Source organism: Halyomorpha halys, unplaced genomic scaffold, assembly GCF_000696795.3.
Source record: "Halyomorpha halys isolate HHAL.00 unplaced genomic scaffold, Hhal_1.1 Scaffold634.1, whole genome shotgun sequence".
In the NCBI taxonomy this organism is placed as follows: domain Eukaryota; kingdom Metazoa; phylum Arthropoda; class Insecta; order Hemiptera; family Pentatomidae; genus Halyomorpha; species Halyomorpha halys.
In genome coordinates, this window is record NW_027109321.1 from 290,945 (window position 1) to 315,662 (window position 24,718).

General features: G+C 28.3%; 1 protein-coding gene across 1 annotated transcript in view; it reads right to left on the minus strand.

Moving 5' to 3' along the window:
• Positions 1-12,143: 12,143 nt before the first annotated feature.
• LOC106684970 (gamma-aminobutyric acid receptor alpha-like) overlaps positions 12,144-24,718 on the minus strand; it is a gene marked incomplete in the record, with an annotated part of 205,416 nt that continues 192,841 nt past the window's right edge. The window contains 6 exon segments of the mRNA XM_067047522.1: positions 12,144-13,602; positions 13,851-13,932; positions 14,348-14,431; positions 14,542-14,670; positions 14,751-14,884; positions 16,035-16,187. Of these exon segments, the coding sequence (XP_066903623.1) occupies positions 13,385-13,602; positions 13,851-13,932; positions 14,348-14,431; positions 14,542-14,670; positions 14,751-14,884; positions 16,035-16,187 (800 nt within the window).

Here is a 24,718-nt window from a genome sequence, read left to right on the forward strand (position 1 = left end):
AATAAGAACATTTTATATAGTTAGGGGTGTCATTTGTATGAATATACCCCCTAATAATCAACTGTTAAAAAATATATATATAATATAAGTTATATCAACCATATAAGGCCCACCAGGCCGATCTGCTATAAAAATAAAATAAAATAAATAAAGAAGATGCAGTATATCCATATTTTAATTGTTTGTCCTAATTAATTAAAATTAAGTATTAACCGTTGTGTAACAGTATTTCTTAATGGTATAGTTGCAATACAAGATAAAAAACTATTAGTTGTAAATCTGTAGAGAAACTGCGCTGAGTTTAAAATTATATAACAGCCAACTTGTCACGTATTCTTTAAAAGAAAGCCGTTTCTGTCTCCTTAACAAATTATATGGAGTAGTTTACTTACTGTTACTTCGAGAATACATGTATTTTAAATGAAAAACAGTTCAACGATCTTCAGTTCAAGCATAACGTGACAGGAATAGAATTTTGTTTAGAAAATACTCATTGAAAATATAACTGACAAGACGACTGTTAGTTACAGATCGGACTCATGAAATAGGAACAGGCGTGCTTAAATTTCTATATGATGATGAATTCGGGAAATGATAAGAAGAATCTTATTAGTGAATAGTAACAAGCATTGAGGGATTCATTAAGGTTTTGGGTTGTAAAGACAGAGCCACGTTTAGAGGCATCAAAGGGATCAAATCATTTTATTTCCTTTTTGCCGAAGAAGTTCAAATGAAGTCATTTCCCAAGGAAATCTATTTGGGTTGCACTAGGGTACCTCGTACCCTACCTTGGTCGTTATCCCCTTTCACTTGTGGTCGCTCTAGGACAACTCAGTTGGGATTCTTTTGTAAATGACGTGAACTCCTTCGGCAAAACATAACGCTCTGTACTTTGCACTGCGTTTCATAGAGCACCAATTAAATTCTTGTAGACAAACATTATATAATAGACTAAAACAGTAGTTTTTTCTTACATTTACCTGAAACGAGGAACAGTTTATTTTTATTATTACAGAGTTATATGAGCTTCCCTGCGCCACTTGTCCTAATAAATTCATCAAGATAGCTAATTTATTGTACAGGTATGAGCGAAATGTTGTTATTCCTTACTTCAATAAAACATTTACGTCATTAGTTACGGAAATTTGATTGATTTAATAACCATTATTAAATTTAACGAATGCTGTTACTGCTTCTTTTGGACAAAATTTACAATTTTTAAAATATTTCTATAATTTGAAATTGAAACAAAGCTTTTCAATACATAAATATTACCATGCCATTAGTATGTAGGATAAAGAAGAACAAAAATAAAAATTATCACAATAATCATCAATAAAACTCTTAAGATGGGCAACCTGATCTATTATACATTGGCAAATATCCACTCTGATTAGTGTTTATAGAACAGTTACAAGATAATGATGATTTTCGTCAATCAGTTGGTTAGTAGACTATTCTTTAATGAAAAATGCGTGTTTAAATATTTACTGAATTCTTTGACCTTAGAGATAAGGAATAAAGATAAGAAACAAATTAAAAGGTTAAACACTCGAGTAGACAATTCAAATTAATAAAAATTATCTTGGAACCTTATCAGTTATTTCTCTGAATGAATGATTACCATGTCCTTCAGTGATATTTAAAGGGATATTTGGGTTACAGAATTCACCTTTATTATTTCCTGGAACGAAATCAGTCATAGAAATCTCATGATCAATTATATCGATTTTAGATTCGAAAGGAAGATCAAGAATCGTTTTATGGTGTAGAAACTCGTCCACGTAACACAATGGTTAGCTAAGTTGTGCACATGTCAGCAAAAGCTTCAGATTCTTGAAGTATTAAGTAGCTGATAAATGTACTTTTCACTTCTTAATTGATAAATCAAGTGTTTTCTTTAATTAAATTGCCGAACACCTATGACCATTATTAGGATTAGGTACATTTTCTGTAATCAGGATGAGTTGTGGATTTTAAGAAAATTAATTTGAAAGAAATTTAATAAATCATAATCGAGTCTTTGTGGAATTAAAAATATAAATTGCATAATATGCATATTTTTATTCTTTAATCATTAAGTGGTCTAATTTAATTCAGACATAAGGTACATTTTTTGAGCTACAGTAATAATGTATTTTCTGATTTGGATTGTTATTATCAGGTGGGTGCCCCAAATATGGTCTAGGTCCTATTATGGTTCAGTGCTGAAAAATAATGCAGAAATGGAATTACTGAAAAAAAAAAAGATAGCATCTGACTGTATACGTATATAATATATCATAACAACAGGAGGTTATGGAAGAACGAATTCTGGGATTCATTAGTGTAGCTTTGAAGTCAAAGGGCACATGTCATTGCTATTTTTGAGATAAGTTCTTATGTTTCTTGTGACTTATTTTTGAGCTATCTGGGAAAATGTTTTGATAGCTTAAGATCTCTACTTTCAGAATATTACAAGAGGTTTGTTCGAATTTCGTTTTTTTTTTTTTTGTTTTTTTTTTAAGGAAGTGGTTGTAATTTAATAAAAAAAGGGGGGTTACCCTAATATGGTATATCGATTCCTAGTTAGACCACATTAGGACTCCATTTGTTTCCTGTTGTTTTCGAGCATATTTTTCATCATAGCAATCCTATTTAATTAGTCATTGATTGTTTATTAACTGTTTTGATGTTCTTTTCTGTGCAAATGGCTTTCCTTTTAGTAATGAAAAGAGAAAAATGGATAGAAGGGCAACTAAAAACTGCATTCAAAGCGATGGAAGAAGGAATATCATCCTATAAGGCAGCTGAGCTGTTTGGGATTTCAAGGCGTACTCTGAGAACTCAAAATATACTTCTAACAATATCCAAGCCAAAATTGGGTACAAAGATAGTTCTACCTGACCGGCAGAATGGAACTAGTGCGTAGGATTCTCATACTTGCTGATGTGGGGATGCCATCGACCTCCTAGTGTCTGAAGAGGCCTGTTTTCACTTTAGTATGCATGAAGGGCCTAAAACATCCCTTAACTTAATGTGTCAAACTTATATAACCCAATTGTGTGGTAGTTATGACAGCCGACTTTCAGGATGTATATGTGTCCAGAATATGAAGAGTGACCTACTAAATTTATTCATATGATATTACTACCTTCAGCAATAATTTTTTTTTATTATTTGAATCGTGTTGAAATTTAATTTTGATTTTTACTTGATAAGAAAATAAAGTCGATTTTGTAGGCCATTTTTGGGACCCCTGGTCTTTATATGGCCAATTGATAATGGTTTAGATAAGGCCCAAAATTCCTTCTTAATTCATTTACTTATTTCATTTTGAAAGTAGATTGATTACTCTAGCTGTAGCAAAAATATCAGGACAATTGCTTGGATATTGAGTGGGCTGCAGCAGTTCAAACCTTAGGTGGGCCTTAGTAATCTTACAAACGAATCTCTGCCAGTAATCATAAAAACCACACAATCATCAAGTGATCTCGATTTTTTTTATTAGAATAAAGGAGTTTATTCATTATAATTAGATACTATTTAAATGAACAAAACATATAATTTGAAACCCAGAATAATACATGTTTTCCTTGTATCGCTACTTTGTTCGAAGAAAAGAAACATACATACAAAAAAAAAAAAAAATGGACTATAATATTTATTTTGAAATGGGCTATAATATAATTTATATGGAATACAAATTTGGGGTTTCTTTCTTTATTAAGGACCCAAGCTGTTCCAAAGGTTGTCAAAAAAGTAACCCCTAATCAACGACACAATCAATGGAATGAATACGTCAAATACAAAATAAAACAATTTTTTTAAAATTTGCTATATCCAAGCTAAACAGCAATATATACTTAGTACTTAAATTGATCATTTGTCATTGATAATGTTTAGAATACCTGTAAATTATAACAATATTTTAGATAATATATTTCGAAATTTTAGATATTTAAAAATGTCTTCATCTAATAATATTGACATCTTATTGGCTGAATGAAGATCAAAACAGTTAAAAGCAGAAACTAATATTTTTTCTTTCACTTAAAAAAAAAAATAAAAAGTCTTTTGCACGGGACTAGTCCCCATTTCCTTCCTCTCCCCACTTTAGTTCCCTTCTTCAGAGTTACGTACTGCTGTGAAACATTTTATTTAAAAAAGGCATAGCACATTATTCAGGATTTGTTATGTAACAGTAATTGATGATAAGAAAGTATGTTTGTAGTTCATGAACAACATATTAGTTACGTTCAAAGAAGATAAAATGATTGCTGTCAAAGATAAACTGACGTAATTAGTACACAAATGATAATTCTTGTCATAGGTGATTTAGTGTAGGAAGAATTTAGATTTAGCAAGACCACTAGCGATTATTTATATCTCATTCTCAAACAAGGGACAACTTTCAAGTCCCCCTTGATTAAAATGTTTTCCAAGTATCACTTATACATTGATTTTTTTTTTAATTATAATTTATATTTACACTTATTTCCAAACGTAATTACATAAATAGGGAGCACTAGGAGTATGAGTGAAAGAAGTCAGGAAAAAATAATAAACATATAATTTTTAATTTATTAAATTTCTAAAAACACCTATGCATTTTGAGGAAATATTTCTCAAAGGTAGTATCCTTTTAGTTAATAAATTGAATATTTTATTTTATAAAATACATTTTTTATGATTTTAGCTTTATAAAACATAAACTTGTTTTTACGTTTGTCCAATTTAGTTCAGTTATTAATACAACAGCACTATGATCCTACAAAACCCAGGCCTCCTCCATATCATCCAGCCATCTGATACAGGAATATTCTCTTTTTTCCGTCTGGATTGCCATAAAACATCTTTTTGGATATCTTTTCATCAAGCATTCTTTCAACATGTCCTAACAATCTTATTTTTGCTCTTTTGACTAAAGCCACGATGTTGGGTTCCCCAAACACATCCATTAGCTCCTTGTTCCTTCTTCTTCTCCAAATTCCATTTCCCGAGACTTCTCCCTGTACCTTTCTCTCTCAGGAGTTGAGCATCTGTTCCGTTTTCTTGTCAAGGGCCATGTTTCTTTTCCATAGACCACTTCTTGCCTTTCAATGGTAGTATAAATGATCACTGTCCCATAGCTTTCAGCCTCTCCTTGCCAGTAGAGGTATTTTTCTTTTTTCTTTCTTGTTTATTGAAGTCATGGAAGTATTTTTCCCAATTAAGTCAGTCAATCTAAATACAAAATATGGTACTAAAAGCTTCTGTTTGTTCCTTTAGATCCTGATTAATCATATGATGTTTGTTTGTATAACATGTTTGCTACAGACATTTCACAGAAATATCAAACTTTAAACAGAGTTCCAAATAAATAATATTTAAAGTTTTCAAAACATAGATTATTGCAATTTTAGATGTATACTTGCTATGTATATACTCATGAAAATTTTTTGTTTGGAATAAAATAAAATAAAAATAAGAATATTTTAGTAATCAACCACACTGGCAAAACAAGATGATTAGTTTGCCAACTTATGTACATTCCTTTTCATTTGTATATATTTAATTGTTTATTATTTTTCTTTCTAGGTCAGAAAAAAAAAAAATAGTAATCGAATTACAAACCCATTATTTAATAACACTGACACTGACAGGACTCATCCTCGACTGAGAAATACTAACTTACTGAGTACTGACATTATGAAATCTGATGTACCCCATTATCAGACAGCAGACTCAATAAATTTTCCAAATTCCAGGCGTATCCCTTTCCTCATTTCTCTCTAAAAATGCATTTGAAATACAGTACAAGAGATTTTACTCATCATTGATGTTACCCTTATATATCAAACCCTACGGACCCATGGAGCTTAGACGAAAAAAAAAAAAAAATGTGTATACAGTCACACATATCAATATGTGAGGATAAAAGTGTAGTGTAAAAAACATTAGATCTGGAGAAAGTTCATTAGACTGACTATAGATGATTAACATCGTCATTAGACAATCATATTTTTTAAGTCATTAGTCTTTTGAGTGAGTATGCACAAATAGACAAACATAATTAGAGTGGAAAAGCAATAGCTATTATCAGTCAGGAGATGGGAATGAATGGTCACTACAACTAATTACTTCATTGAGAAGATAACGTTGTATAATTGTTACTACAGTTGACCTACTTTAAATAATTAATACTACAGTACCAACATCTATTCCTTTTCAACTATAGTTGTATTAATAATTTTTAATAGCTTATTAGCTAAAATTAATGACAATATTTTAATTAAATATAACAAATAAATAAAAAGTATTCCTTTTTAGAAAAACTTCCAGTTTAAAAGAATGGGGTCAAAATTGAAGTTCTCCTTTAAAAAAGGCCAAGACTGTATAATTTAACAAAAGGATTTCTCAGCATGAAAAGGTTATTTATATACTAATCTGACCTGTACTAGTTATGGATCAATCATTAATCTTTAATGATGGATGTTATCTCAAAACTTAACAAAATGTTAATAGGGTAGGGTCAAAGGTAACACTGTTTTTTCTCACCCCTAAAAAGTTTGGCTAAATATCAGTTATAACCTTTTAAGAGGAAGTGCCTCAGTTCTGTTCCGAATTCTTTTATTATAATAACTTTGAATTCTTTCTCACAGATTTTAGCTAATTACAATACTTCAACCATACAGAAGTAATGAGTGATTGAATGGTACAAGTAATATGTTTACATATCCTCTCTAGATCAAAAAATCAACATGTAATTTATAAAAAAAAAATTTATTTAAATTTATTAGTTATCTCATACATTTTTTTTTTAATTGTGCGATTTTAACATCACTTTAAGAGATTTCCCATTTTATAGAAAAACTTCAGAACTTAGGGTCTAAAACAGTCACTTTTAACAGTGGTGTTGGCAGAAAAATACCAATGTCATGATTCTGAATATAACTTGTAACAACTTGGATCCATACAAAATACCTATGTATTTTTTAAAGTTGTTGAGATTGTGTTTTCAGATAAATTTTTATATTTTTTTCTCACAATTATTGATACATTAAAATTTAGTTCCAAAATATATATAATGAAAACTGATGAAAGAAAAGTAAACCTCTAGGTTTTATTTTTACTTCTGCATTTCGTTCACTAATTACTTAGCTTAGTATTATTAGAAGGATCTTTCATTTAAAATCAACTAATCACAATTCTTTTCTTTAGACAATTTCTAAGCCTATTATATATACACAAAAATTGGTTAAATCAGGTCTTAAAATTAAATTTGGTTTTTGAAGAGGTCTATTCATATATTTTTAGATAAGCTGAAAGAGATTGATATTTAATCCTAGCCTTTTTATTTTTGAGGCGCACCTCCATCTTTGGTAATTATAAACTTTTCCTTAGATTCAGACCCATGAAAGAAAGATGCACCTTGATTATGAAAATAAGATGCATAATTATTTCTAATGATTATAATTCAAAACATTATGTTAAAAAAAAAAGTATAAAAAAAAAACAAAAAATCTTGAGGTGACAATTCTATGAACAAACTAAAGTGACTTCAGATGCTCTTCCCAATTTAAACATAACTTTAGATATGCTAAAACATTTCAAAGTTTAAAACTGATATTACTGTAGAATAGGTCAAAATCCTTACTAAAAACACAAGACCAGCTTGTTATGTTTTATCATTCATAGTGAATTATTTTTTAGTTATTTATAAATATATTAAACATTTAGAAATCCAAAGAAAAAACAAATAAGTACATCATATTGGAACAGAAGCTTAACATTTGACGTTAATGATTTTTTAAACTAAACTTATCAGAGGTTTTCATAAAAATTAGTTTACAAAACTATACTAGATCTTTATTTTATCAATAACAATGTCTATAAGTAATTACTTTTCTAACATAGCAATTCTTCTCAAGTAAATATAAGTTTTGTTTACAAATTATATAAATTGCTTAGTTACACTATATTATTTTGAAACTCAAAATTTAGATAATTACATGAATTAATAAATTAATTTACTTTAAAAAATCAGAGCTTAAAATTAGTTTAAATTTACCAATATTGATAGTGACATAAAACAATTTTCAATCTAAAGCATTCTTTAAACTTCTGCATAACTGACACTCACAGGGAAGGAGATCTTTTAAGGTGTCCATTAAGAAGAGGTTAATAAAAATAGAAACACAAAAATGAAATGATAAAATTGCATGTGTATTGTCGCTTAGGCTTTAGTACCTTGTAAATATAAAAAAAAATCAATATGATTTGTATATTATAAAAAAGATATATATCATCATTCAAGTGACATCTTGTTTCAACCATAGTTATGCAGGATATGTAAGTATGTTTCTGATTTCAAGAGGTCTGACTTTTTTACTTCTTTAAAAATATCTCTACAATGATTGTTTTTTAAAATGTTAATTAGATTTTTTTGAACTAATGAGGTATGACATCATAAGCAAGAATATGTATTTTATCTTCAAAATAAACTTTTCACATTCGATAAAAATTACAACTAATTCCAAACATTTTATTATTTTTAATTGCATGAGAACATAAAATCTATATTTATGAAACACAAAAACAAGAAATCATCTTATATGGTTGTCTAATCATTTTTTTTTCCTGAAACAATTTATATTTGAAAAGTATTGAAAATTATTATAAAATGATTTATTATTAAATTAATAATTAATTATATCAAATATAACATATTAAATATAATATTAAATATGAAGTTGTTTAAGGCTCATTATGTAAGGTTTAAAAAAATTTGGAAATAGCTAAATTGTGATGTCGAATTTCAAGGATCAACAATGTGAGAAATAAAAAACAAATGTGGTTTAGTAGTCCTTCAGAGAATAGCCGTGGACAGCACAGGGAAAGAGTATTTTTAAATTTAACTTTTGGATTTTACATATCTTGGAACATAAAAATTAAATTTTTAGGATAGTGGGTTTAAATATTTTAAATATTCACTAAACATTAGCAACAAAATCACTGATGAATGTATCTTATCATTATCAATACTTCCTAATAAAATAAGTAGAAAGAATCAATGAGGAAATGATGGAAAAATTAAAAATAAAACAACTAAGTTTTCTTTTTACTAATTTTAATTTGAATATGTAAATTATGCCTACTTTCTAAGTAATTTGATAGAATTAATTGATAGCCAATAACTATGTATAAAATTTATATTTATTGAATATAAATCTTTGTTTATATATTAGTATATTTAGCAAAAGAAAAAAAAAAAACAGTTTTAAGTTATGTCCTTGTACATTTTTTTCCCAAAATAGATGACTTGCAAATTTAGTTCTTGAACATTATAGAGGAGTAAAAATTGTTAATGATGAATGAAATTGGTGTCTGCTCCAGGAGTGAAAGGGTTTGGTTTAAGAGTAGTTTAAAATAAATTAAATGTGCATCTTGTCGATTGGGAACTTAATAAAGTTGTCCATTTAAAGGAAATTGTGCTATGGAGGGGTGTCCTTTAAGAGAAGTTTCATTTTATTCTTTGTTAGCTGTAGTTTTCCTCGAAAACAGTAATCGTATTTTGAAAAAAGCCCTACCTAATGCTTTTAGAGTGAAATGATTAAATCTTTTATTATTAAATCAAGAGGGCACAGTGATGGTACATAACTTGTTTGTATTCTCTATTGTTTGAATTTGTGTACATTTATGTCAGCTTCTGTTAAAGATTAAATGTATGAAGAATATATTTAAATTGAACAATTTCCAATTATCATTTTTTAATTTATGGAGTTTTTTTTGTTACATGTTACAAACATTTTTACTAAAAATCAAAAGATCAGACAAGTAATCAGTAAAAATATTATTGTAATTATCGTTCTGTTGAAAGTTAATTAGTTGACCATATAGATTATAGAGGATAAGAAGGTTAGGACAGCTCTCAAAAAGCATCTCAAAATAGTAAAATCTATTTATGATAGCCAATATTTCAACCCACATTAAAGTCCTTCATCTGGACTAGATTAACAAGGTACAATATAATGTAGAATTATCATATGAATATAAAATGATATATACAAAATTATATCAATAAGATCAGAATAAATTAAAAGATGATACAGAAGTTGCAAAAAGAAATAAGTAATGACTAATACAGAAATGAATTATGAACTGTTAAAAAATTGCTCTGCTAAAGTAATAACAGATGAAATAACAAGTTTACATAGTACAACACATAAGAACTGAAGTAATTTGGAAGGAAAAGGTACCTTACAAGAGTAAGAGAAGGATTGGAAGAAGTGTCAGTTAGTGACTGTTAAATGTTTAGCTTTAAAACTAAATCTATTAAGAAAACTGGAATCTTTAATTATAATTGTTGTAGTATAGTTGATATTGTTAGGAAAGCAGTATACTTGTACAAATAACCAATATAGATGGTATATATTATTCAGGGAGATCTGTCACAATCTGGGATGAAGAGTCAAATATTGAACTCTCCACTACCCATTATGGTATGACATTACAAGTAGGCAACCCAATAGCTAAAAGGATTGCCCCAGAAAACTGACATAGATTAAAGGGTGGCAAGTATAAATTCATGATGAAATTTAAAAGAATTCTAGACTTAAAGATCGAGAAAATCTACAATAAAAAACAAATTTGGGTACATTAAGAATTGATTACTTTACTAGAATTAAATCATCTTTCCAAAACCTCTCAACTTATATTTTGAGAATGTTTTCCAACATTAATTAGTTTAAATTAATATCTATAACAGTAATTTTTAAAATATCTTTTCTTAAATATTATACATTCACAATGCACTAACTTATAATTACAACTGAAAATTTATATATTCTGTAATTTTATTATTTTTTATTTTGGACCCTTAATATTTAAACACACACAGATAACACATTGTGTACAAAATAAATGAGATGTATTTAAAGAAATATCTAGAGCTATATAAATCTGAATATTTAAATGTGTTCGGACAATGCAGATTTCAAGCAGCCCACATCATATATTAGAATATTTGAATCTGATAAATTATCTAAATTCACTATTGAGAATTGAAACCAGGAAGTCCATTTCTGAATATAAATCAAAGTTTAAAATAATTAAGATTATATATCTTTTGATTTTATGTTTCCAATGTTGGAAATATATCAATAATATGTTATTATCAATTCCTGTTATGTTTTACATTTTTCCTTGGCATATTACAATAATAAAAACAATTAAATGAATAATCATTTATATTTCTAATTAACAATAGCATTCTGAGTTCACTCACACACATTAAGTGAAACTTAAAAACATGGAGATGGTTCAGGGTGCCATCAGGATAGAAAAATACAGTAAGGTTTTTCTAACAATCAAATGGTATCCTGACTACATGAACATTTTCTTGGTTGCATTTAAGGTCAAATATATTTTTATCATTATAAAACTTAAAAATATATAAAATATACCCTATATTAATGAATGGTTAAAAAATATTTTAACTAGACAATAATCTATGAATGAATACTACATCACAAAAATTGTTAACCTTAGAAAAATTCAGATTTTCATAATCCAAAATATGAGTTCATTACTAGAAAGTTTGAATAGAAATTGTGAAATTTTCTAATTATGTATTCATAAAACAAAAAAATCCCAAGTTGTCATCAACCCCTGAAATAAGTCACTATTTACTTTAACACTTTGACCACGGGGGCTCCCTAAGAAAAACACTTAAAAGTACCACTTTTTTTCTTTTCTTTTAATTTAAATAACCATAATATAATGTATGAAATGTAATATGTAACCAAATAAAGTTTAAATACATGGTTCTTAGCCATGATAACACATTGTCATCAAACTTATACATCATTGAATCTATGTATGAAATCAGCTGAAAAATAAAAGTTTTTGTGGGTTTTTAAAACTAAATTACAGAATAAGGATTCTAGAAATCTATTCTATACTACAAAGTTTTCCAAAAAACATTTAGACATTGTGAAATAATCCAAAACAATGCAAAAAATAATGTTTTAAAAAAATAAAACAATTTAAAAAAATCTTTAGAACATGTAAAAAATATTATTAGAAGTATGCAAAATAAAAGAATACTTAAGTAAATAAACACATATACTTCAAAAAATAAATTTGAACAAGTGTAAAAATCCTTAAAGGAGGCACAATCCAGAATGATCATAGCTGATGGGAGCTAGAACAGTACTAAAACAGTTTGGAACAATCAAAAGTGATAGGAAGGTGCTAGAGCTCTTCTCACAACTCCAAATGCAAGTTAGAAAAGTGCTCTCCCTTGGCAATACATCGTATGCTCCTAAGCCAAGTCATCTTGACAATAATGTGTCATCAACCGCAGTGAAAGTGTTAAATAATGTAAAAAGAAATTAGACTAATATTGATTAAAGCTCTAATCAATTCCAAAGTTATATTAAATACAGCACAGTCACAAAAAAGGTGAAAAATAAACCAAAACATATTAAAATTGATGTCCATGGTCTCAACGGTAGAAACTAGCTAGGAAACTGGTGACATAAAGAGATATTCACCCATGAAAAATCCTAAAAAATATACGAGAGCGTACAATCTGCCAACTGGTTAACTACTGTTGTAGAAAAGTTTTATTATTTGATTTATGGTTAAAATTGTTTGTAACCTAAATAATTTAGAAATATAACTATGAATAAAGCATCACTGTTAATGGCAACATTGCTTCTGGCAATAGAACAACCATATTTCCTTTGTTTGAGGTTTGTTTGCTGTTGGCACCCATTAGAAACATACACTCCTTGTCTTTTGTTATAAAAACCCTCCCTGATTTACATTATCTACTCACAAACCAGGTTAGGCACTTACCAAATGAATCCATCTCTTCTTTTATCTAAACAACTATGGGTACTTCCTGTTTTGTATTTTTTTATCAATTTTAGGAATCTAAAATATCCTAACACTTTTGACCAGATGTTTTCAACTTACTGAAGGTTTTGGGAGTATTTCTTGAAATTAAATATTAAATTATAAATATAATAACCCTTTGAATAATGTATACATATTATAAATATAATAACCTCTTTGAATAATGTTTTGGTAAAATTGTAATAGTCTTTCAAATTTCAAATTTTTCAACTTTAAAGGTTTTTAGCCCTTCCTCAAAAAAATGCCTCTGGCTTCAACTATCAAGATTAACTCACCAGCCTCCTAACCTCTTTCAGTGTGGACTCTAACTGACATCAAATTAAATTAACTTATGAAAAATCAAATATATTTTTTTAAATAATGTAATGACAAAGACTTAAAAATATATATTTAATAATTTTAATGTTTTTCATAAAAAATTAAAATTATATGAACAGTCGTCCTTTCATTGTTTATTTTGATTATTCCAGCCATGAGATTAAACATCTTCAAGTAATTGTTATTTTTTTCTGATCCTTTCACTCCTATACAAATAAGTGTACCAATAAAATAAATTAATAGCCAAAAAGCACAATGGAAATACAATCCTTGAAGCTCTATCGATTTTTGAAACACTGTTGAATCTTGGGGTTCTTTTCCGCCTCCTTTTTGAATGTGGCTTCTTTGTCTGAGGAGGTGAAGCAGACCTTTCAGCGACTTCTTCTGGATTTGGACAACCTAAAATGTAATGTACTTTGAATGAACATTTATGAATACTATTTGGAAGTATAATTAATTATTGATGTGAATACATATTTATGTGAATTGAATCAGAAAGTGTTTATAGTCATCGGAAACAGAAATTAAAAATTAAGATTACCAACAAGATGTCATATTGTAAATATTATGTTTAGTTTGTTGACAAATATTATAATTATACTGTAATATCAGTACAATCATTTGTAGAAATCATGTATGTTTTGTACCTAAGCAAGAAGATAGTCCAGTAGTCCATGATTCTCTTCTTCCATTTAATGAAGAAATAGTACAAGCTGATAATGGAATAACCTGAAATAAATTGAACTACCATTAATATTAATGAATATGTATGTTGTACACACTTAACATGTTAATAATATGTTTAGTCTGATCTCAATTGTTTGGAGCTTGTTTGAGACTTGAGATTGTACCTCACAAGCAATTTTTACATACTTAATTCACATTAACTTGTTGTAATTTATGTATACAGTTGTAAATTTCAATAAATAAAATTAAATGTTCTTTTGTCAATTCTTGAAATTCTACTGAGAGCAGTCCTTTTTTTTTTTTTAAATATAATCTCAGTCATAATTAACCATTATACCACTGCACTAAGAAATTTACTAGAAAACAGTTTCGGTCTGAGTCACGGTTTAGAGATAGTTACTTTATTGAGATATACTTCCACACCTTTATAATAACTTTTAAAGTAGGAAGCATTTACCTCCAAATAGGTGTTTTCTACATTACTAGGGTGGTTTTGAGGTTTTTTCTTTCCAGTGCTAGATGAGCTTGATTTTCTTGCATTCTGAAAAAAAAATGTCATTGATAAAAAAATATTTTTATATTTAAAATTTGTCAATATTTATAGAATGAATGATAATTATATTTAAATTATTTATTATGGACAACACTCACCCTTTCTGTCAAATGCGAATCATTGGTTGTCCAAACTTCATCATCTGAGCTCGATTCTTCAGAACTAAGATCTGAACTAAAATAGCATTCTCCAGACCCATACTTAGTAAAATAGTGAACAACTGCAAACTAGAAAATTACATTTTATATAATTTTTTATTACATTAATATGATTGATTTAGATACAAATTTAAATAGATATGTCAAACCTGAATAATTGTTGCAAATATAAATACAAAAGACAAAAAAACAAAAAAGTCTAATGCTGTAGGATAAGGAACTTTAGGTAAATCAGTTCTAGCTTCCAGTCCCAAGAATGTCATTGTGAGAACAGTTGTGATTCCTGAAAAATATTTTTGGATAATAAGGTATTGGCAAATAAAACGAGAAATGTTTCTGACTACTCTACAATTTTTAAATATCCAGATAATTCACATATTACCTATAAAGATGATTGGAACTAACATCATAACAAACACACACACACACACACACTCACTAATCATGATTGTAATGATAGTATTTCATCTGTTTTGTTTATACTTTTGTCTACCTTCTGTTAACCCTTCGATATTGTTATGCTGCTTGTTTTTGCTATTCTATCTTTTACCTCCCCACCTATATTCAATTCAGCTTTGCTCTGGCCTCCTCGCAATGGTAAGATTGAACATTTCTCTGACCAGTACACTTTTAACTTCACAACTTTTTTTCTCATTTGAGCATTTGGCTCTCTTTTTTTTTTTAAATGACCTTCTTGATCATTTCTGACATAGGTGGAGGGGTTATCTGGAGGTAACCAACCAGTTCTAACCATGTTGTGGAGTCAAGTTTTCATTTTGTGGTACCGCCACGCTGGTATACCAAAAAAGCTGTCATGATCATTTCCTGCTGCAGATAGTAAATTTATCTTTTAAGAAAAACTTTTAAAGTTATTAGATGTAATAAATTTTGTGCGAGGAGAAGATGGTCAGGGGTGCAATCAGCAATGGTTCCCCAACCATCTTCTCTTCATATTAATCTACAGTACCTATTTGCACCTCATTATGAGTAAATTTATGATTTGATATGAAATATATCAGCAATCAAATGAAAAGAGCAATAGTTTTTTAGAATGAGTTATAACAATTGTAAAGGTGAGAGTATGTATTAGAGAGGGTGTATTTCTAGGGAAAGATTTGATAAAATATAGCTCAAAGCTTTAAAAAAGGAACAGTCTTGAAGTTTTTATTAATACTTTTAATGGAAATACTTGAAAATGAAGTTTTTTATAGTGCTAAAATAAAGTTTTTATAAAAAAAAATATGTGATGGGACCAGTTCAAATCTCAACTTAAAATTTTTTGATTTGTCAGGATTTAAGGGTTGTAAGTTTTCATTAGTGCTAGCGTTGATTCAATTCTAGTGGCTGTTCAATACTTACTTAATTTTTGGGTATCAATATAATAGGTTCATGATTATTTCTGGATTATTAAATAGATATTTATTGTGACTTACCAAGTGATACTCTATCAGCTGTTGCCTCTCTGTTCAACCAAAAAGACACCCAGGATAAAACTACAAGAAGTACACATGGCCCATAAACTTGTATCAGAAAGTTTCCCATATGTCTCTGTAGGTGAAAGTTGATCAACAGCATTGAGTAGTTACCTGAGGACATCGTATTATCTCAATCAATAATTATATTCATTACCATTAATAATCAATATTATTGATTTGTAACTGAAAAATTTTTTTGAATAATCTGTAGTCACTAAATTACAGTATATAATACATATGTTAGTAAAAGTATATTATTAAAAAAATAGGTATACAGAAATGTTCAAAGCCATGTTCTTATACCTCCAACCAAATATTAGTGGTTATTATAGCCCAAGATTTTTATACAATGCTATTATCAAATTAAAAGCAAAAAAATTGTTGTTTTGGTATAATTAATGTAAAAAATAAAAATAACAAGGGTTTAATATGTCTTCAGAGACACTTTAATATTTCTTCATAGACAGTAATCAAACATATGGATAACACAAAGGCATAACATCTGGATAATAATTTCAAGATAGTTACTAATCGAGAGGCTCTTGCATGAATGGCAAAATTAGAAGAGGACAAAATTTTACATACAATTTTTTTTAGGTTAAATAAAAAATAATTGTCTCAACATCTTGATTGTTTTGACCTTGATCAAAATGAGTTAAGAAGAAAATGAGTTAATGTGATGGCATGATGATATTCTTTATAAATATATTACTTTACTCTGAGCATCTGATTCTAGTGATCTGGTCCCTTAAATAAGCTTAATGAACAAGACTGGTACCAATTTTATAAAAAGAAAAATTTAATGATAAGGTAGTATTAAAAAAGAAGATTGAAAATCTTTAATTTCAAGTTTTTAGGTGAACTAAACATTAAAAGATTTAAATACAATGCAGATTTGAAGTTCAGATACCAAATTTAATGTACCTTGATTAAAGGGAAAATGTAAAGAGAGCCTAAGCGATAGATTTTTACGAAAATGAGATTTTTATATTTTCTTGAGTAAAAAAATACAATTTTTTTTCTATAAGACAAAAAAACCTTGTTTGCCATATAATATATATATAATATTGAAATTGAAATTATAATTATGAGGTTAAATTATATGAAATCATCATCAGCAAATGAGATGAAATTATAATTATGAGGTTAAATTATATCTCATTGCTGGTTGTAAAGTACATTTACAGGTGGAAATAAAAAAAAATGAAAGATAAAAAAAACAGAAAAAAACCTAACAATAATTTTAAACTAATTTATTTCAACAGATTCTAAAATAAAAATGAAAAATACTAAAAAAAAAATTTACTACTTTCTGGGGATATATAGGCCTAACATAGTAGATTTTTTAAAATGACCAACATATATTTTTAGCCAATATCTCCTAAATTAATTCTAGTTGCTTAGCTAGGTAAATTAGTAAAATTTAAAGCATTAAATTGTGAAAATTTTGTGTGTAACAAGTATATGTATGGAGAGATATATCATCATAGATTTCGAGAGAAAACCTGATTTTGCCTGACCAAGGTGTCCAGTGCAGTATTTTAAAGTTTCTACTCAGAAAAATATTTATGATGTGTGAATTTCAATATATTTTTTTTTTTATGGTGGTTCTGTTATCCAAAATTTAAACGCTTACACAGTAAAAGTTTCCACTTTTGTTTATAATGTTTCTGTACACTCACATCAAAATTAAGTTTTTTGGAGAATATTGCATTTTATCAATTGATAACACAAACTTTCTGTTAGAACATAATTCAAACTTTTATCTGGAAGAAACAACATTAATACAATGTCTTTGAAAAATACATACTGAACCAACAGGAGGCACCAACAGAAGTTTATTTTATTTAAGAAAAAAATATAATTCTCGCTTATTTTTCATTTACTGCTCATTATCTTGAAAACTACCTTACACATAAAGAAAAGTAATAATACCATCTTTAAAGTAGAGTAAATTTGATAAAATTTACGCACTAAAATATCTGTTTACGTTTAAAATTTTCTGCAAATTCTGTTTTTCAAACACCAATCTTTTTCCCGAACAAATTGATTATTCACGAGTTATCACAGAATTGGGTAACATATGATTAATTTTAGATATCTTTATTCCTTCAGTGCAGCATAAAATTATTAATTACAAATAAACGAATAATCTGAATTAAAAGCGACTTTACGTTTTACAATATCTATATCCTCCAATACGAAGCTGAAAACGAATATTTACCTCATTTGACGTTGAACGAATCAATTTGACATTAAGAAGGGTACAGCCGAAGCACTCGGGCCTACGGTACTTAAACTAAGTTTACTAAGATGGAAGATAAGTGTAAGTCAGTTAGACTTGGATTATAAATCCAATGTGGTATTTTCAGGACATTCCCGTCCTATTTGCTAGATGGATGTTCAACCCTATCCGAACTCTTAAGCCACATCTCCGAGTTTACTTTTGACTGATTATTGTAAAAGAAAATTATTAACAAAGTGAGACAATTTCATCATTTTTTTTTTTTACATTACTATTTTTTTGTTTTTATTATTTATTTATTATTTTTGAGAAAATAAATTGATGGATTTAATTTGTTATTCTTTTAGCTGACGATTATCGGTCATACTAGATGACAAATACATGTTTAACAAGCTCAATTTTAACGTGTTAAAAAAAAATATGAGTATGATAATTTATACAAAATAATATATTAACATGATTATTTATTAAGTTTATTTCTCTCCATCTTAACATCTATCATGTAAAAATTGAATTGTACGGCTCGTTGAAGTGATAATATACTTGCATCTAATTTTTAAAGAATGCGAAGCATATTATCGAAGTATATTAAGAATGCGAATGACCCTGATTAGAACTTCAGAGGGAGCCTTGGCCAACCAAGAAAAAAGAAAAAAAAACAAGAATTTAATAATTATAAAGATATTATTCTCTTTTATTAACCATATTCAATGCCTTAATGATTATCCGGTTAAAGAAAACAACAGAAACCCAGACAGATGAACCCCAAAGACATCATCCTGTTACAGAAGCAGATATTAGAGTAAATAATGTAAAATAAATGGGACGTTCACAAGCTGTTGATGTGTACTCAGTTTATTTTCCAAATACGCGATACTTCTAGTAGTCTGAAATGCTTTGAAGACATCACTTGGTACTGGTTTTAAAATAGTTCCAGCAGGCTCGACGAAAGCTTATCACTGAAAGGAATCCTCTACACAAAACTTGATCATCCGGATGATTATTGGATCTACCAATGGATACCACAGTAACAAAACTATAGCAGTGTAAGTCTAGTCAACAAGAGGAAACGAAATATATTATGGTTGTGAGAGAAAAATTCCTCTTGAATGAGAAATTATAACCGGTTAACTAAAAGTTTGGATTTTACCATCATATATACCAATGAGTTATCGAAATTTTTATTTTCAAAATATTCCGAGATTTAGTTTTTCAAATATGGATTTAATGTGGTCCTATATACTCACAGATAGTGGTAAACTGAAAAATTTATTTTTCATTTTGTTATCAGAATCATAGAAAGAAATTAGTATAAAATTACTTTTAATCTAACTTAAAATTTTATTTTAATAGTATTATAAGGTTTTATAATATAAGGTTTTTATGTCTTCTAACCTAAAAAATGTACGTTTTTACTCAAAAATATAAAAATCTCATTTTCGTAAAAACCAATCTTTTAAGCCCTTTCCGAATTTTCTCCGTATTCATGGTGTATTAAACTGGGTATCTGCACCTCAAATTTGCACTTTGTTTTCATTTAAATTCTCCCATGCATTCATCTTTTTTTGTCCCAATGTTTTCACCTTTTCATTTTTAATGCATCTAACTACATGAAGTTAAAGATTTTCAATCATATTTTTGGACACTATCTTATCATTAATTTTTTCTTTTTAAGAAGTTGGTATCAATCTTGTTCGCTCAGCATAAGTAAGTCACTAGATCACTGGACTCAGAACTCAGAATCTCATATTAGACTAAAATATTACTAAAGAAATATCATCATACCATCGCATTAACTCATTTTATTGATTCACTTAAAATTAAAACAATAAAAATGTCGAAACAAATATTTTTTATTTAACCCAAAAAAAAAAAAAGTTCGCGTGAAAATTTGTCCCCATATAGTTCTGCCATCCATGCAGGTTCTTCTCGATTAGTTTTGATCCTGAAAATAATATTCAATTTTTATTGCGATGTTGAATTACTGTCTATGAAGAAGTAAGATTACAGGAAATATTAAAACCTTGTTATTTAAAAAATATTATGTATTAAAATCTACACTTTTTTTTTTAAATTAGGTTCACCATGGCCCAGTGAAAAAGCGTAAGACAATTATTTAAAAAAAAAGCAACCCAATCGTAATGTATTGGATAGTCCTATTTAATAACAAAAAGGATAAAAACAATCACAAATAACGCATATTGTTTAATGAATTTAATAAAGGAATTGTTTAATATAGTATATATTATACTATATGAAATACTTATATTTTAGCTTGTATTTAATTTTTCATCATGTTAATATTTAAATTAAATCGTTACTTAATAAATGTATTTTTTTTTTTTTTTACACAATATATAATTTTTAACTCCTTAAAAATTATATATTGTGTAAAAAAAAAAAAAAAAGTACATTTATTAAGTAACGATTTAATTTAAATATTAACATGATGAAAAATTAAATATTATTAAATATTTTTATGATTGTATGATAAGGTATGAATCTACCATATAATATTTTTTAACAGTAAAAGTAATTTATTCATGCTCCTAATTATGTAATAAAAAATTATATAATAAGACTTCAAATCCCATTTTTTACCGATTCGCCTCTTTTGGATTTGGGACTTCTTAAATTAGAATAACCTATCACTATGATTATGCAACTAATGGATAGTTCCCTCACAAGATAATATTATGGTTTACGTGTCCTTACTTCACATTTATTTGTTTTATTTATTATTTTTTTTTTAATGATTTTAGTGGGTATTTGGTACGTACATATAGGAGGTATGCTATATGTATAGCTGGGTGTTAAGGATACCTTGAGAAAGTCACGGCGAGTTATTTGTTTTATTACATATATAAATTATATATGTGCATAGTAATAAAATATAGTAACCGAGATGGAGTCAAACTTGTAATTTAATTACGATTGGCTCATGACGGTTCTTTTTGAATAATTCAAAGGATTCTGTTGAATATTCGATTTGATTTTAACCTGCCCTAGATATTAGATTAACGGGTAAGTGATCTGGAAAATTGGGTAGTAGGACATTATCACCTGAGAGGGATTTCATCATTATCATTACTGATTGCCCCAAGAGATAAAGTCATTATAATACTTTAATTTTTAAAAATTCGTATTCCGCATTGGAATTATTTGAAAGATACTTTGATGTGAAACAGATTGGGATACATTTTTTGGGCATATACGAACACTCTATAAGCAAAAATAAACAATAAATCTGGTCTCTGATTTGAGATATTAACAAATTTAATCTCATATTCACAAAATATGTATCCAATTTTCACTCTTATTCCAAAGAGGAGGCACTTTCGGACTTAAGTAAGTATTTTATGACAAGTTTTCTCTTTCCAACCCAAAAATCAATATAGTTTGTGTCAGAGATGACCAATAGGCCATATGTTAAATGTTTTGTTTTTTTGTTGGGGGGGGGGGGAGAGGGGTGAAGAGGGCACGGAGATATGTATTTTTGGTCTATGGTATCAATCCATGGCAATTCATCATCAATTTCAGATTTCATATCTAACTTAGTGTAACGAAATAAGTATGAAACTAGTTACTAAAAATGATGTTTGATTCCAAAGGATCCGTTTCGTGCTGAATTTTCAAATGTTTAACTGGTTCTCCGACATATATTGATAAGATATTGTAGCTTGAAAATTTGAATAACTACTAAAAAAATTTTTAAGAGGGTTTAATTTTTAAAGGATTAATTACACACCGGTATATTATAAATATACTGTATATATATACTTACAAATTGTCTCTTCTTTAAGAAATTCTTGTAGGGTAATTTATTTTTTAATTACTTTTATAATTTAAATATTCAACTATAATTTTATTATTTTCCTTGTATTAAACAATTACCTAAACATTTTCTAAATTAATTATAATGTTTAAATTTGAGTATATTCTTGTAAATTTAAAATTGTTTAGGAAATAGAATAGCAATAAAAAATTTAATTATTTCTTTTCTGTGCCAGATTTTTTATGTAAATCTGGACTGTCTATTATTGATTTTTGATTGACGACATTTGTCTTGGCCATATAGCATTCACCTTTAAAATAGAATCAAACAATTGTATTCTGTCACAATTATGACTTATCTAAAGAGTGAAAATTGAAGATGGAAAATTAGTAAAATTAAATGATTATTGAAAATCGTATATTACCTTTTTAACTGTTAGATTCACGTACATAATATATAGAGAGTAGCTATATTAAGCACATAATTGAAGCGTCACAAGTAAAAGGGTGACGATACTTTTAAGAAAAAAAAAAAGGTTAGAGCTCCGGCGGCAGATATAAACGTGCGATAGACGAAGTTAACGATATAGCAGAGCCCTTTATCGAGAGAAGTGGCCAATCTTTTCCATTACAGCCCTTCAGGGCTAACCCTCCGCTTCCGCCTCCCTTCTTCAGCTGCTTGCCCTTCGCTACCGTATCTGCATCTCTAGCGACCTTCTTCACATAAGGTCCATATTTATTGATAACGTTTTAGATGCTACAAATGGATATATAGCTTAGGCCCAATCCAAAACAGTTTAAAAGGATCTAAAATCCAGTAATGTATACCAATTATATAATATAGTTTGGAATTGGAATTTTTTCTTCAAAAACGGAAAAAAAATGTATCAAGAAATAAAATAAATTATAAAGAAAAAGAAAATCTTATACATTACAAGTGTGCCGAGGAAGATGCCTTGAAGCGTGAATAAGCGAAAGTTGTAGATGCAATCTACAAAAATTGATGAGACCAACAAACAGACACAGAGCCAAAATTATTCCCTTTTTTAATAATTTTTCTTATCAGTGTACTTAAACGGGTAAATTTATAGAAGATGCATTTAATATGGAAAGTAAAAATAAAGGTAATTATTTTATGTCTAGGAAGAAAGCTGAGATTTTTTAATGTTCTTCATTACCATTCCTTACGACAGCCCTGAATTTAATAACAAGCCAAGTGGAAGTACAAGAAAATGAGAGGTGGCCTAATAACAGAAGAAATAAAGGGGTATTAGGGACGAAAAAAGATTTGAGAGAAGGAAATTAGAGTAAGCCCAGAAGGAAAAACTTAGGGTCGAAAAGAATAACTACCTTGTCAAATTCGTCCCTAAAAAAATCTCTTAAAAACGGCTTTCAACTTTTAGATTAAGTATAATTACAAAAGAAGAAAAAATATTTTTAATTTAATTGCTTCTAGATATAATTTACATTTATAAAACATGAAATATGTTTTAATTTAAACTTAAAACGTATTTAGGATGCTTAAGAGCTATCAGATTACGATTGTAGATTAAGGCCTAATAGTTCTGTCAAAAAGTAAATGCAAATTAAAATAATAAAATCTAACGATTTTGAGAGAATCCAAAATCTTGGTATTTGGTATCTCTAATTCAGTTATTTAGTGATGCTGTCCAAATTCAAGCACTCACTGGAGTCACAAGGTTTACTAAGTCAGTAATACGCATGTTCTATACATAATAGAAGCCCGTCTCAAAGTATCTTCAAGTAATTTCGCTTACTTGTACTCATGATTAGCATTTTTTTTATGGTCCTCAAAGGTCTTTCATGTCAAAGCGAAGTCCACCACTTTTTCAGGAAGCTGAGTTTTATCACAATTTACAGCCACCTTCACTCACGATCTCTGCTTCTATATTATATATTTATTCTTAATTATTGCACAAGACAAGTTTCGGAAGAATCTGAATCTGAAAAGAAGGTGAGGAATGCATAGCTCGTGTAATTAGCTAGATCTTTAATGTCCTAGTAGGAGGTGAAGACTGTGCGATTGTCTACAAGTCTGGATGCAATGGGCAAAAATTAGCACTTGTTAAAACTAATAGCTAAAATTGGCATGGATACGATATTTATCAATGGTTCATTCATAAATAAGGGTCGTAACCATGGAAATTTTATTTATTAGTTTCAACTATAGCTAATTTTTGCCCATCTCTGTCTGGGTGTTGGTGTAAACTGTGTGTTTTAACAAAGAAGAAATTTTAGAATTAGTGGACCAGATGTTCTAAACGGTGGGCAGAGAGTTCTAGTTATCTTCCTCACCTTTTGGCATCACGGGTGTTAACAAGGATTCAACGTGTATCGTTTTTTAAATAAAATAACTACCAAACGTTAAAAATCATATTTTTCACTTACTTAAATTTACCCCTTAGATAAATTCTCATGCCACTCAAGAACAGTTTTTCTGGATTAGTGCCCAGTTGTTCCGTTTGTAACAACTGAAGCTTAGTGTAGCCATAAAAAACAGAATTTTTTAGGTGGATTTAAAAATAATAAGAAATTTAAAAGGTTTCGATCGGAAAAATCACGATTCCGTGGCATATGAGCTCAAAAAGTATATATATATATA